Source organism: Anopheles coluzzii, chromosome 2, assembly GCF_943734685.1.
Source record: "Anopheles coluzzii chromosome 2, AcolN3, whole genome shotgun sequence".
Taxonomy (NCBI): Eukaryota; Metazoa; Arthropoda; class Insecta; order Diptera; family Culicidae; genus Anopheles; species Anopheles coluzzii.
The window spans coordinates 25561033-25576281 of NC_064670.1; the positions used below are offsets into that span (position 1 = coordinate 25561033).

Sequence of the window (15249 nt, forward strand, 5' to 3'; positions counted from 1 at the left end):
AATTCTTAAATCGAGTCTCAATTGTCATCTACGGTGTCAGTGTCGCGAAACAAATTTCCCCTGGGAGTCGACGGAGGTTTTGCCACATTTATGTTGCCTCTTACGAAGGTTCAGCCCGTTATTTGCCATACTTTACGAAAGATAACAGCTCACAAAAAGAAGCATTTCGGGCTACCGATAGGGCCCCCGCACGGAAGTAACCTTTAAGTAATCGAAACTAAGCGATCCGTACATTTTTCGCTTTCGCAAGCGCCAATGCCTAACCACAAACCATCACCTTTCGCTTTAAGGTACCGTTAAACGGTGTAGATAAAGTGTAAATTTTGTTTGACCACAGCGAGCGTCGGTCGATCGTATCGTATGGTTTGGTTTCGGTTAGGATGTTGCCGCAAAATTGTTGCCGCATCATTCGAAGAAGAGCAATTCATTCAACAAGCTTTTACTGTGCGCCGTCGATGTGACGCAGAGGGTGGGAGGGCGGCGTAATGAAGCAGTAAAAGTTGGGCGAATGGTGAAAAATCGATTTCAAATGGAGCTGTACGGCAAACCGCAAACACGTGGTACTTTCCTAACCCTTGCATCCTTGCGTGGCATCCTTCCTGCAACTGTTTCCATGCCTAGCAAAGAAGTGGCATGGTGAAAAAGTTGCTTTTTAAAAGTAAAATAAAGTATTTACTTACCGTGCGGGATGTTTTCATTTGCTGGAGGTTGTTTCTTTGCATCAATTATCACACAATTACAGTTTTGAGTTACATTCGCCAGAGACGTCTCAATGCTCTGGTGGTATATATTTCTGCAATTTTCCCCTCGTTTCCTTCCGTTTTGAATTTATTCTTAGTTTTTGTTCTGCCTGTACTGGTATAGTGTAGCATACATTGTGTCCTTCCGAATATGCGGAAAGCGTAGGTTGTTTTGTTGTTGCTCGTGTTGTTGTTGTTATGACTGAAGTTGTTTGATTCTGCTGTGTATGTTTTGTTTCTGCAATTGATTTGACGTAGTAATACATGTTATATGACATTTTGCTTCCTTCCAATCGTCCCGAGTTGCTCGCAGGACTGAAGCGACTGGACTGCCAGTTGCCAGCCTCGGTTTAAGCTAACTTACGTGAAAGTATTTGCCTTTGCGTAACTTAGTCTTTTTCCTCTTAACCGACCATGATACATGAGTGTTTGTCTGTGTATATGTGTGGCTGAGTGGTTTACTTTATCCATAAATGTTTGCTAGTTACAATATAAATCGTCACATTAAATGTAGTTTTAACTAATTGTAAACCTCTCTCGTGGATTGCTTATAAAACTAACCGTTTAACAAGTTTTTGTTTTCCTCCAAAGAGTTTCGTTAAATTTATATCACGATCGTAAACAAATTAAGAAAATAGACGTTTTCAACTATAAATTTTGGATACACTGAGTGAAGGATAGTCCTATTTAAAAAAAAATAAGGTCGAATATGCAAGGAGCTTGCACAGCGTCAACTAGATACTTCTGCTTTACCTATCAACTCATCATATGTACACGCTTGTTTTGATTCTGTACTTGAACGCGTTCGCAATTCAAACCTGTTAAAACCTCCGAAATGAGTTTGACGTTTTGAATTCGTTAGAAGAAACCTTTCCACACAATCCAACGGTAAATCTGCAAACAGATACATTCAGAGAGCGACTGATCCCGTGCGTGTTGTGGGTCGCTTTCAATCGCTTTATCGCCTTACCCTGCACCGGATAATCTGCTGTCCAACACGTTTGTGGAGCGAACGTTTTATTTTTCTCGTTCGACCCGATCTTTTCCTTTTACTTGGCCGCAGTGGTCAAACACACACGCACACACACCGGTTCTGTTAACCAGAATTAACTGTGGTGTGAGTTATGTTGGTTGCTATGTAGTCTGTATCTTTTCCCTTTGGTATGTCGAATACCTGCCCCGGAGTAAAACCACGACTGTTGAGTAGCGAGAGCACGATTAACAGTACACATGCAACGGGCCCAAATTCTGCAAAGTGCACCAGATTATTGCCACTACCGTGCAGTGAAGACCGACCAGCCCGGTCGCCTCTTTGCGATGGCCAAAATTATGCTGCACAGCGGCCGGAGTTTCACCTGTGATTGTGCGAGAAAAACGGCCGGCCAAACGGAAGCGGCCCAAGATTCGAAGACAATAAAATTTTCATTATCGCACTGCCCTGAGCCCGGAGCGCTCGGAGAGTAGGTAATCCTATTACGCATACGTACCGTTCAGGACCTGAACCTGGGCCGCCTGGCTCTGCTTGCCGGCGACGGTGCAGTTGTAGACGCCATTGTGGACACGATTTGCCTGCAGAATCGATATCCGGCTGATGAGCCACTGCTTGGTGCCACTGTGAATCGGAGGAATGGAACGGAAAGCATATTCGGGTGAGAGTTTGTCGAAAGAACACGTCCACCACGGTCGAATAATAGCGCAGCGAATGCGTGATGGGTACGGGCGCACTGGATCGTACAGGGAGTCCCGCCAACGCTTTGATGGTGACCTCGTCATACTACGCTCGGAACGTGGACGGTGGACAAATTTTCATTTGATGCTGTTATCGACGATAAATTGTACGCATTTGAAAGGAGCGGAACTGAGCGTGGATGTGCGTTGCTCGCTGGAGTTATTGGAAATGCGGTTGAAATGGTGCATTTTGGAGTTGGAAAAGGGCTACAGATTGGGACATTTATCAATAGTTGCAATTTGTAAGAGTGATCAATGGATGTTGATAATCGTTTGGTTTCAATGGAGCTGATCATTGAACGAAACACAAGAAAGAGGTCCTGATTTAAATACAGCATCAAACAAACCATCGATGGCGCTCATGTATAATATGTACCATAGGACAATATATCAGCGGAACCTTTATTGAAGCTGATTCTAATGACGATCGATAACTTGCGCCAACATGCCAGAAATGTGTCAGCCTATTAACACATTCACACCGTCTCACAAACTCACCTAAAACTCATCTTGACATCCTTCGGCAGCTCGGCGCCATCCTTGGTCCAGCTAATCAACCCTCTTTCCGTCGAGTCGGACAGTTTGTTATCGTCTTTAGTGGCTTTGGAGCCTGTTTTCGCCGTCTCGTCCAACGTGTTTGCCGGTGCACCGACGGGGGAAGTCTTCGAGCGTTGTTGTTGGCCAGCCGACTTGGGGCTGGGTGGAAGGGTAGCCAGATAGGACGTCGACACTTGGCACGATATCTCGATGGTGCTGCCTAGTTTATAGTACCGATCGGAGAACTCGTACCCCATCTCGTCCACTATTCTTACAGCGGGCTCTGTAGCAAGCAACAGAAAACGTAAAATTAAGTAAGGAATCATTGTAGAAACTCTGAAGTGTTGCATATTTGATGTCATTTTATCAGACATCTTATTTCCTCCCAAAAGTCATTTGATGAGAAAACAGACCCATGATTGGTGTAATTTACCCTTCCACTTACCTAAGACGGTCAGATTCGTTGCGAACACCCGTGGCGGATGCGTCGACACCTGGCACATGTACAGGCCGGCGTCGTCGGATTTGATCGGGTTGATATGTAGCCTCCAATTGTTGGGATATTGAAATTTGACCTTTATCCTCGGGTCCCCGCTGTACGTATTATTGCCAACGGTGAGCAACGATACCTTATCGGTGGTTCGTCGGATCCACATCACCTGCACACCGTCAGAGTCCGTCCGGTACATGCCGCAAACCGGGGGGCCGAAAAAAAAACGGACGGGAGATAAAATACACACACCGTCAGCAGCGATCGAGGACGATTGAGAAGGGTAAACGTGCGGATAAGATTAATTTTGGCCAGTGTAGGGGTCGGCTCGAAGGGATTCTTTTCTGGGTGGATGTGATACATTCACATAAATCCCATCATCGGATCCCAAACGTGTGCCGAGGAGCGTCAGCGTCTTGTGTCAGGTGGTGGGGAATAGAATATTGCCACGATTTCATATGGCGGGCTGTTGGCACGTCTTGTGAGTTATCAGTTTGTTGCCGGTTTTTTGTTTTGCTTTTTTCTTTCGCTGTGGTTCTCCCGACAACAAACGACAACGGTGGTAAATGAATAATGTGTGGTTGTGGGGAGGGATTGCACAGGAGCTGGCGATGATGCTTACCGTTTTATCTTTAAGCATGCCTACCCTACAGTTGAGGATAGCCTCCGTTGATAAATGATATCCAACCTGCAAGGCCGCCCCGGAAGTCACGTTGACCGGTTCCTCGAAAAAAGGACCCCAGTGACGCTCGTGATGATGCTTGCTTTGATAAGGCATCGAATGAACAATTCGACTACGCCGCACATCAGGTAATGTAGGTATTAGTACTGCGAATGTAGTGCAAAAAGGAAAGACGAAAAGCAAAGGAAATACATCCCGGTCAGTGGTGCGGTGCGAATGAAGGTGTTTGAAATGTTAATGAGAGGATACATTAGAGTAAGCTTGGTACATCTTTCATCGCTGCCATTTTGCATAATTGATTGCAGAAGTTCTACAGCAAATGTTTTCATTATTACGTAGATGATAGATCGTCAATTGTTACAAAATGCTTCAGTTTTGTTTTAGTTTTTTAACATTTTTGCAAAGAAAAAAATTTTTAAGCTGAATGCATTCTTAGTAAGGAGATTTGTTGAATATTTGCATACCTTAAGGCTGATTTCAATTTTATATTACACTAATAAACCCCTAACGATAGGCAATCCTCTTTGCATTGACGACAAAAGCTCTTGTTCGTTTACAGAGCACTTCACCAAGTAACGATTAATCAGATCAACAGCTAGACGGCTAATAAGACCCTGATCCTTGAATTTGTAGCTCCAGGTGATACACCTAGCTCTACCTAAATCGATTAAGAAGTTATCTTTCCTACCCGGCTGGGTGCAGGGCAGGGACTTACATGGTCGAAAGGTCGTGTATTTGTTGTACGCATTACTGCCACCGTACTGTGCGGCCGTTGAGGCTGAATCGCTGGAGACACCGCCTAGCAGTGTGCCGCTGGGGCTTGCCCGTGCACTGGATGGGGCGGTGTGCGTCGTCACCATCGGTCCCGGGTCCGCTCCGTGCATGGCGACCGCCTCCGGGAGCGAATGTGTTGACGCGTCCGTTACTGCCGATGTCACATCTCGGATTAGACTTTCAGCCGACACCGTCAACGATGACGGCAACGGCACGGCCGCCATATGCAACGGTGTCACCGGCAGAGTCGCTGATGACGAAGACATCTCCGACCAAAAGGCGGTTGACGTCGGCTGCGGGCTGGGGCTCGATTGCAGGGACGGTGGCGTTGTCGGTGGCACCGATGACATTGTCGGAGATTGGATTCTACTGTTTGAGGTGATTTGTTTAGAATAGTGTAGATCCTCCTCCGTGGTGGGTGGATGCTCCGTCAGCATCGTCTGCTCTCGTACATCTGCAAAGGTGGGTGGAGAAACGTGTTGGGTGAAATGAGCGAGGAGAATCTTATCACGGTGGGTCTTGACAGAGCGGAACGTCTGGTGCCGCATTACATGTCGACGGCAGGTCAATTGGTGTGTTGGTCGATGAAATCGATTCCTCTGCATACGATAACTCCAAAGGTTGTTGCTCTTCTTTCATTTAATTCAGCTATGAGCGTAAACTATCTCCTTTAGCCAGGTTGTATGCAAAGTCAAGAGCCCACCCAGATAAAATATACAGTGAAGTAGAAAAACGTGTCAGTGGTGCTTTGCTTTTCAAAATGACGAATCGCTTTTTCCAAGAATGTGGAATACAGTTATGAGTAACGCTGTTATTCAATTATCATAAAGAGTACGGCTAAGCCTTGTACCAGCCAGCCAGCTTCAAGAGTACACTCTTCAAAGTGCTTGTTACAATGCACTGCAGTTGCCGTTTGACACACGGGCACGAAAGAACTTTTCCACGAACAGCGCTCATGAAGGATTTCTTTTTGTTTAGTGTACGCTCCAGATAGCTGTTTCACATTGCTTTTGTGTGCGAAGCCTGTGTGTAAGGACCGAACGGTCTTTAGTGCGTTGCTTTGAAGATGGTGTATGCCTAAGCCGTTTGTAGCATAAAAAACTTGATATCGGATACTCTTACCCCGCTGAAAGCAAAATGGATGATTCACCCAGTGGCGGAATGATTCTTCACCACACCAATGATGAATATTAAAATTACACCAATCCGTTCTGCATTAGACAACTTCTCTATAGGATGGAAAGGACAGGTGAAAACTTTTGGTAGCCTCGTCAAATGACGAAGGTGCTCGGTAGGGGACTTCAGTTTACCGAGAATTTGGATCAGAGCAAAATCTAAACCACACACAGCCGGTCGGTCAAAGAAAAACGATACAGCAACACGTTGGGAAATGATACACACCGATAACGAAGGGGTGGGCCGGGCCCGGGTTTTCCCAATTTAAACTAGTCAGCCAAACATCCCGGACCCAATTAGTTTCCTTGATGAACAGGGCAAGATAAGCCCGTAACATCAGTGACCCTTGAAATATTGTTGCTCTATCTGTGTGCGGCCGGGGCTAGAGTTGATCTATGGCAGCAGCTAGCAGCTGACGTATCTTCAATCTGGGCGCTCCTTATCGCACTGTATGAATCTTAATGTTATCGAACTGTTGTTGAATATTTTAAAATTATGTGTGTACGTATGCCGAGAGTTGGGGGGTGTGTGTGGGTGTACTGGATTGAGGGGGAATGAGTAAGGTTTCCCTGCACACTGACGACACTTTGAAGTAGCAAACACGAGTAAATCATTGCCGTTTTATCGGTGTACGATGAAACAGCTTCGAGCAGGATATGCAAAATCAATGGAGGTGTTATTTATGATGTAATGCTTTTGAAGTTTATCTGTTTAAACTGTGCGCGCTGTTGGAAAATGGGTTAAACCTTAAAGAACGTTACTCATGAAGCTCGTTACGAGAGTTTTTAGGTAATTGAATGTACCTAACAGTCTTTGCGCGCTGAATTAAACAGCCAGCATGTCCAAATAATGAAAGATATTCATTTGGTACGCCTACTTTGAGGCTTAATTATTTCCGCTTAAATAATACCATACAAATAAGCTTCCTAAACTAATGATATTACTTGTTGGTTAATTTCCTATCATTAAGAACGGAATAATCATACTTCCCTGTCCGCTCGGAATTAAATGCGGAAGCTGTTTCATTCATCCTCTTCTAATGAGCATCTTCACTTCAGCAAGGTTTTCGATCGAGAGCGTCCAATGTTTCGTCCACAGCAACGAACACTCATCTTCATCCCATTGACCAAAGTTTAGCATGAGATGCTGTGCTCAGGAAGCAATTTTAAGCCTTGTTGAAAATTTCCTCTCTTCCCTTCCACCCTCCCCTAGCGCTTGGCTCAGGCAGGAGTTTTTAGGCAAGATGCGAAACACTCCCACACGGGGATACATTTTGGACGTCTTGCATAAACATAACATGCTATATTTGGAAACACAGGCAAAGAACCATGGAAACCTTTTCTGCCATGAGTTGTGTGTTTGTTTTATTCCCATGAACGGTCGAACAACTATATTCCGATGGTGATATCCATTTTATCTGGTTATATCTTGTTTGGGGTAAAGCAAAAGTTCTTTCTTTTGTAAAATTGACACCGAGGGAATTATGACTGTCGGTTAACCAATTGAGCGTTAAGTTGAAGCAAGCTTTAAGCAATGAAAACGAATTTGTTTTCCACTTCTTGTAGGTGTTAAAATCACGTAGCTAGGAGGAACAAGGAAAACGCACCGAACCTTGGAAATTCAAGGATGAGACAAATTATTAAAACTATAGAATCTTTTTCATCGACACGACAACGAGCATCTGAGTACACCGTAACGATGCTGAAGCTAGAATATATACTTCAAGGAATCGGTTACACCAGTGAACATATTGGAAATGAGAAGGACATAAAAGGCACGACCCTAGCGCACTTACCAATCATCATCGTCAGCAGTAATACAATGGTCGCGAGTGCGACACTGTTGCATTGATGTTTGAAGCAGCGCAACGATGTCATCACAAAATCGTTTCTCTTATCCGCATGGTTTCGCTTAAAGATGGTACCGGATTTCCATCGTTTTCAACCAGGATTGCACCGGACAGTTATATCAAACGCACGTTTTGTGACGTCTTGCACCACACTTACAGCGCACTTTCCACCATGTCTGTGGGGAGTTCAATTCACTTTAATAATTCTCATACTTTTCCCCCGCTGACACATTATCTCGCTTGACAGAAGGATCATATTGTTTCACTCAATGTTAATTTAATTTCACTTTTGACGATCTCGCACAGAACAACTCAAAACAAAAAAAACCAATACCACTCTAACGCGTGTTCTTGATTGGGCGTTATTTTTCACACTGCTTTCACGCCCTAAAGCCGGTTATTTATTGTAACAATTTTTCATCGCAGCATAATCTGCACGCATAACCTGTGGGTATCACGAAGAAGCGGCCTAGAGAGATTGGGAGAGTTTAGCGTTTGTAAAAGTCATTATACAGTCGGCACATTTATGCAGTATATCATCATGAAATGGAGAGCCCGCAGGATATCATAAAGGGAAGAGAATCATAATGATACAAAAAAGAGTTTTGTTTTAATTTTATGCTGCGTTATAAAAAAATAATGTCGGCAGAGCATCTTTTTTTTTTTGCAATGCTGATCATTTGTATTAAAAGTAAAATTAATCATGCCAAAATCAAAACCAAAAAAGTGTGTCTGTTTGCTGTATTGATTTTTATTTTCAATGTGTTTATTTTCCCTTTGCAAATGCTTCACATTGCACCAAAAAAAAGGACGAGGAAAACAAAAGGAAGCCTCCTTTCTCTCGCGACATCGCCCTCACACGTACACCCAATACACACAAAAGGACAGCGCCGGCAGTGTATATCAATGCCGGCAATGTCCCGCTGATTGGTGGAAGGAAGCATTCATAAATAAATCGCCACCATAAATTTTCGTTATCCTCAATGCTCTATGATTTCCGTTGCGTTCATTTGTTCGATCATTTTTTTTCTACTCTTTTTTTGGTGAGAACATCGAACCTGCGGAGTCGATCCTCGTTCAACTGCAATCGCAGCCGAAGTGAAGAGGCACAGCAGAAGCAATGGCAAGATATCGGTGAAATATTTAATGGCTATGGACAACGCAGACAGACGGACGCTTGGACGCATTCTGCAGTTTTTTTTGCTCCCTGAGCTCTCTTTCTTCCTCGCGCCATCTCGCCATTTCCTCTTAGGCACGGCCTCCCATCCGCTCAGCAGGATGTCGGTCTGTGTGGGGAGTCCTTGCATCCCTTCTGCGTCGGATGCTGATAATGATAAATGGCCAACGCCAACGACTGTGGCACGGTCGCCCAGGCGGGGTGTCGTGCGCTGCGTGAAATGTGCACCGTTTTAGAAATGGCTGAAAGTTTTGCTTCTTTCACTATTATTCGTACACTAAAGTGAGCGAGCCTTTGAGCGAACCCTGGCAAGACAGAAGACGCTTTCGGTGGCAATTTGCCAAAGCGTGGTGATTTTCGTTGGGCCGAAGTAGCGATGAGCATGGAGCGAGGAACAGGGGGAAAACACCTATTAGCATCCGGTAGTTTCATTTTTCATCACGCTGCATTTTGGAATGGTTATGTTCAAATTACTCAACACGTATTCTAATGAATTTCTTGATGTGAGCTCAAAAACCAAGCCAAAACGAGAGCACCAGGACGAGGAACGAATGGCAGAGGGCCTATAAAAAGGTTTCGGGTGATATTATGCTTTATTTACATTTCCATGCGACTTGTAGAGGCCAAACAAATCTAGTATGCTGCTTTTGAAAGCAATATAGCATCACTTGGAATAAAATTGCATAACTTTAGGCACTTGAATACAATTTTTCCTAAAAGTATGCAATACGCTAAGCAAATCGTTTTATTTAGACTCTGAACAGTAGCTCTCATTTTCAAATTGCCATTAGCCATGTCGTTTGTGTTGCACGAAACTACCCTTCTACCTCTATTAACCAAAAGCATATTTCTGACAACGGTTTTGTTGCTGTTCCTGACATAATGCCTATCTGCTCTAATAATCCCACTGCTAAGTCAACAACATCACCAAAAAGGCAGTCAGGAGGATAATGTTTCTAAAAATTTAATCGAGACTAATGGTAAGTAATGTGGCCCAAATTATCCTTGCCCACAGGCGAACCGACCCACCCACACCATTACCCTCTGATGTATTAAAGTTCGGTGATCCGCAAACATCACCATCTTTCCTCACCCGCCATTGGCCGTTTCTTCTCTAGGACCGTTCCATCGAGGCAGCATCGTTTGCGTTGCTTTTTTTTTATTTTACCACAACCAACCACCAACCATGTGTATCACACGAATGCTCGCAAACCACGGCAGGCGTGTCACGGCCAGAGAGTTCCTATGGGCGTTAAAACAACGACGGAACTGACACCTTTCGGTTGAGCCAAGACGGTTCACTTAATTAAAATTGCTCCTTTGCCCGGCGGAACAGGAAGCGACCGTCGTGCACTTGTGCCTCGAGCGCCACTGGATGCACAGACGGTGTTTAGCCCCAGCGCCGTCTTCCCCGTGTCCCCTTTTGTGAGTCCAAGTAAAGGTGAACTAACAAGAGGAGCGAAAAGTTTTTCCGCTTCCACTTGGTAAAATGAAAAATTCCTTCACCCATTGGGTGACACGATTTCAGACAAGGCAAACTTTTAAATCATCCATTAGCCAGCACAAGACACAGCACACGACATCTAAGGGGAGGATTAAAGATAAAACGAAACCGAAACGAAACACGAAAGAAGGCGAATTGTTTCACGTTTCGGGTCTGCCACTTCCTGTGCTACCTCTTTGCTTGGGTTCTGCGTTCTGCACATTGTTTGCCTCCCTGTCGGGGTTCGCCGAAGCCGAAGGTCCTTTCTAGACAGTTTCACAATATCGTTATCCTGTCGGACCCAAGCTACAGCCGCCCGGTAGCGATATGGCGTACCAAGGAGCCGCGGCACTGATTTTCTTTCGCCCCGGCGAGGTGAGACATTGCTTTGATGGAGGTGGTCAGCGATGGGAGTAAACGTGGCAACGGGATAGCTAGATCCATAGAGAAGAGAGACCGAGAGGGCAGTAGAGATAAAGAGAAACAAAAAAGCTCCAAACAACCACGGTTCGTTAAAAATGCTTCCGCCGGGATCGTTGAGTTTGAGTTTGTTGTTTCTTTGTTTTTGCTCGTTTCATTAAAAATAATCGTTCTGTTTACTGTTTATTTACCCGCGCCGTGCTCGCTCGTCGTTCTGTGGCTTGGTCGAATGAATCTATATTTCTACCAAAATGGGGGTGAAAAAAACTCATCGAAGCAAGAACCGATAGAGCGTGTGATTAAATATGCTGAGAATGGGGAGAGTATTTGAAACGCTGATGAAAGTTTATGGCGAAAGAAAGTTTAACAGTTCGTTTCGAATATTATTAACGATGAATGTTTCAGCATGCTTTCGCTGAAATTTGTAGCTTGTTGATTTTCGAATAAGATTTTACCTTTGAATAAATTTATACTTACAAAAGCTTGGTAAATAAAAATCATAAATATGTTCCATAAAACATTAGTTTGAATTTGTAATTGTTATCCAATCATTTTGTTCGTTTTCTCGCGATTGTTTTCTTCGTTCTGTTGTCCCAACCATTGCTTTCTGAAGCAGAATTAAAAGTTAAAATACGATACACATCCTGCAACCTTTCACCAAATACTTGAAAATATAAATATAAAAACTCAACATCCGCCCACTTTGCAGCATTTCGCTAGCTATTTAGAACGATATTTAGCTTGCTGCTGTTGGCTTTCTGGTTTCACTGGGTAAAACGAAACACCGAGTGTAATTACACCACCCAACCCGGGAGCTTCTTCGCAACACGACACCCCTCCTTTCCCACACAATCACTTCACTGCGTTTACGCAAGCCAAAGCTTTTGACAGGCGCGTCTCACAATTTCCCTTCCATCGACTCCAATGACTCAATTTGGGCAGGCAGCAATTTTAAGAACATTAGACACATTTTCTCACATCTCAGCAACCCGAGCAACCGGCATCTGGGCATACCGACCCCGCAACCGCACCGTTCCGCACACCACCGCCCGCGAAAGTAATTTCCATTATCCACTTAAGGTGTGATCCGTTTTGGCACCGAGTCAAACACGCCCAACGCGAGCGAACGACGCCCAAACGTAAACGTATCCCAATGCTGGCGTGAATGCTGGAAGTGAGCATTCGGGGAGGAAAATGTGGAGGAACATTTTTTCGCTGCCGTTTTGCATTACACACGCACTTCTCACACATTTTCCATCGAATGGAAGCACCGCCGAGGGCATGTTAATGGTCGCTGAAGTACAAGGCCCGCACTGCCATACAGCGGCCACAAAATGTTTTGATGGTTCCCTGTGGAGCGTCGGGCACGGGCTCCCTGTCTGTTCATTTGCATGAGGTGTGAAAGTTCTATTCCACACGACTACCAAGCGGCTGAGGCTACGATTTGATGACGCCGTTTCAGGTGTATGTGTGGTGGGGCCTAAATCATGCTCTCCCAAAAGGTCAAGAGGGCTTTTACACGTCGCCTTCTACACGTACTGCACGATGGGTTCACGCACGAGGAAGCACAACTGAATGTTCGGAGGAGAATCCCATGGCACAGAGGAGTCTCTATCATTGTAATGATAAGCGTACAGAATCCATAGCATGAGCTGTTTCACTAAACACAATCACCAACCCATCCTCAAGTGTACCGATTCTATCCGAACGCTCACTGGCCACGGAAATCACAAATAAAAACACTACCGTAACGACTCACATCATACACTGCCCCGTGTCGCGAACGTTGACCCACTGTACAGACGTAACGCAGGAACGGCCACTCTCCGTAACGTTTCATTCGGAACTGACCTTCCAGCCTTACGGTGTACTGTGGCCATGCCGTTCCAAACTCCAAACAATCGTACTCACGCAGATGACTTCTCCAGCATCCGGAGGAGCTCCCGAGCCAAACAGTCACTCACAGGGAGTGTGTCCTCGTGGAGTCTGCGCGTCTCTCAGTGCATGTGCTCCGGAGTTTAGAAAGCATCCGATGAATGCCAGCTTCTCCTGCATGAACCATCCAACCCATCCCAAGGGCGAGCGTCATTGCTTTCTTCAGACGCATTTTTGTGGGAAGCGGAGTAACTGAGGGCATCGTTGGGTGGTGGTCTTCCTTTGGTCGTCACCTCATCTCTATCCCTTCTTCATTACAGCCACTGTCATTTATGCACCGTTTGTCTTCCCAATGGTGGATCTTCCCATGGGTCGGTCTTAGTTGCGAGTCGTAAGTCTCGCTGATTCCTTTTCTGTTGTCCTTGAATTGCATTTGTGATTGAAGGATTGTTTGGAGTGACTTGAGTGTTGAGGAATTGCGTGAGACTTTTCAGCGACGTTTGAATGGATGGCCGGTTTACAGGTTGTTTTCGTAGATCTTGAAGAGCATCCGTTGAACAAAATGGCACATTCAATATGCCATTCAATGGGAGCGTCAAAAATGCCTCAAATGACTAGGTCGTGGAAGAAGATCTTGCGGTAAAAGGTCAAAGGAATCGAGATGGAATGTGTTCTTCCTTCCATCATCGTGAATCATCGTTAGACAAACGCTAGTAGAAAGATATTTTCTTGCTGATATCATCATGTGAAAGCACTGCTTGACTTAAGGAATGCGGGGAATATCTTAACGCTAGAGAACTTGAGACAGCTCGCAGCAGTCGTACACATACAATCAAGTTCTTCCCGTTTAATGTAGTGGATAGACATTGAATCAAGCGATGCCTTGTTTCAATTATATATCTACCGCCGACTGTTTATTTTACATCTTCCTGGAACATCTCTAATACCTCCGAGAACGCACCACGTGCTATAATGTTTACCTCAGCAAACACCCATGCAGCCTTCGAATTCAACATTTCGAATTTGCGTTCGTGTCCGTGAAAGGCATTTTGATCGTCTCGTGCGTGTGTGTGGTTGAATTGAATTAAAGGTATGATACATTCCCCGCAGTAAGTTTGAATATTTATGTCACTCACTCCGTCATCTTCATGTTTCTGGGGGGTTGATCGTCAGTCGAGCAGTGGGAGGCCATGGTGAAAGTGTGCAAGAATCGCCCTCTGGCAACGTGTGGTAAATTGTTATTACATATGTAACGTGACACTCTCTGTTAGCACAGTTGTCGAGTGCTGCGAAAACGCCCGTTCAGCTTTAAGGCAGTGAGCATTTTCCAATCGAAGATGTGCAAGAAGACACATTCCGCACACAGTCGCACCGATACCGACAAGGCGCGCGAGGGATCAGGTTACATCGACGCTGTCGATATGTGTGTGGCCCAATGTTCCAATTCGTTTGTTCGCCCGTGTACCAAAGCCCAACGTTGCAAAGGGAGTTGAGAGCCAAAAAAATGGGAAGGCAAAGGATGAAAAACGAACCAAGAAGTACCTTTTTCTTCATCACTGGTAACAGCGGCTATGATTCGGCAAGATGTTTCCGCTGCAAACCGCTCGACCTTTTTGAGGCGGGGAGGCGATTTTCTGTCGATTCTGTCTACCGAGCACGAAAGTCTGTTTGAAATTCATTCCCTGTTCTAGGCCGGAAAGTAGCACAGTAAGGGGTTTACGTGAATCGGAATGAATGGTATTAAGAAGAAATCTTGGAATATATGGCATCCGTTACGGTTAGTCTTTTAGTACAGAGTTTCATCTAGAAAGGCTATAAAATCCTTAATATCTAGCTAGATCAAGCTATTGCAAGAGTCCTGCTTGTTTCTCGCCTGGCCCCTAAACTGACGCGAGTGTATATTCGTTCGTGCTGTTTAGCACTTATCATCAGCACAATAGGAGGGCGTAAATGATGATTGCCGCTGCCTTGTTTACGGAAAATCATCGCGCTTGTTATCCGCTGTTGTGCACAATACCCCCAAGCACCGCCCAGCAATGCCGCCACCGCACCCGTACAACTTCCTGTGCAACTATCGGAACTTGAATGCATCTTTGCACGTAGCAAACAATTTCAAACTGCAGCGGGCAAACAGCGCTACCGAAAATCAGTGCTGTGTGCTTGTGTTGCAGATCAGATGCACGCCTTGGTACGAATGTACGCCCTAGGGCCTCAGCAGGTAAGAGATACCGCGGTTCCGCAGCGCAACGCAGTAGAGCGGAGCGAGCGCTTGCCACGTTTCTACTGAAGCAGCGCATTTTTATCGCGTTTGGCGCAGG

At 45.1% G+C, this 15249-nt stretch overlaps 1 protein-coding gene across 1 annotated transcript; it reads right to left on the reverse strand.

Annotated features, from left to right (window-relative positions):
• Positions 1 to 1807: 1807 nt before the first annotated feature.
• On the reverse strand, positions 1808 to 12920 carry LOC120951810 (uncharacterized). Its single transcript, XM_040370748.2, has 8 exons — positions 12816 to 12920; positions 7923 to 8445; positions 4893 to 5405; positions 4118 to 4323; positions 3451 to 3664; positions 2967 to 3288; positions 2228 to 2352; positions 1808 to 2095 (listed from the first exon to the last, which is right to left on the reverse strand). The coding sequence occupies exons 2-8, from the start codon at positions 8002 to 8004 to the stop codon at positions 1959 to 1961; spliced, it is 1599 nt and encodes a 532-aa protein (XP_040226682.1). The 5' UTR covers positions 8005 to 8445; positions 12816 to 12920; the 3' UTR covers positions 1808 to 1958.
• Between the last annotated feature and the right edge of the window lie 2329 nt (positions 12921 to 15249).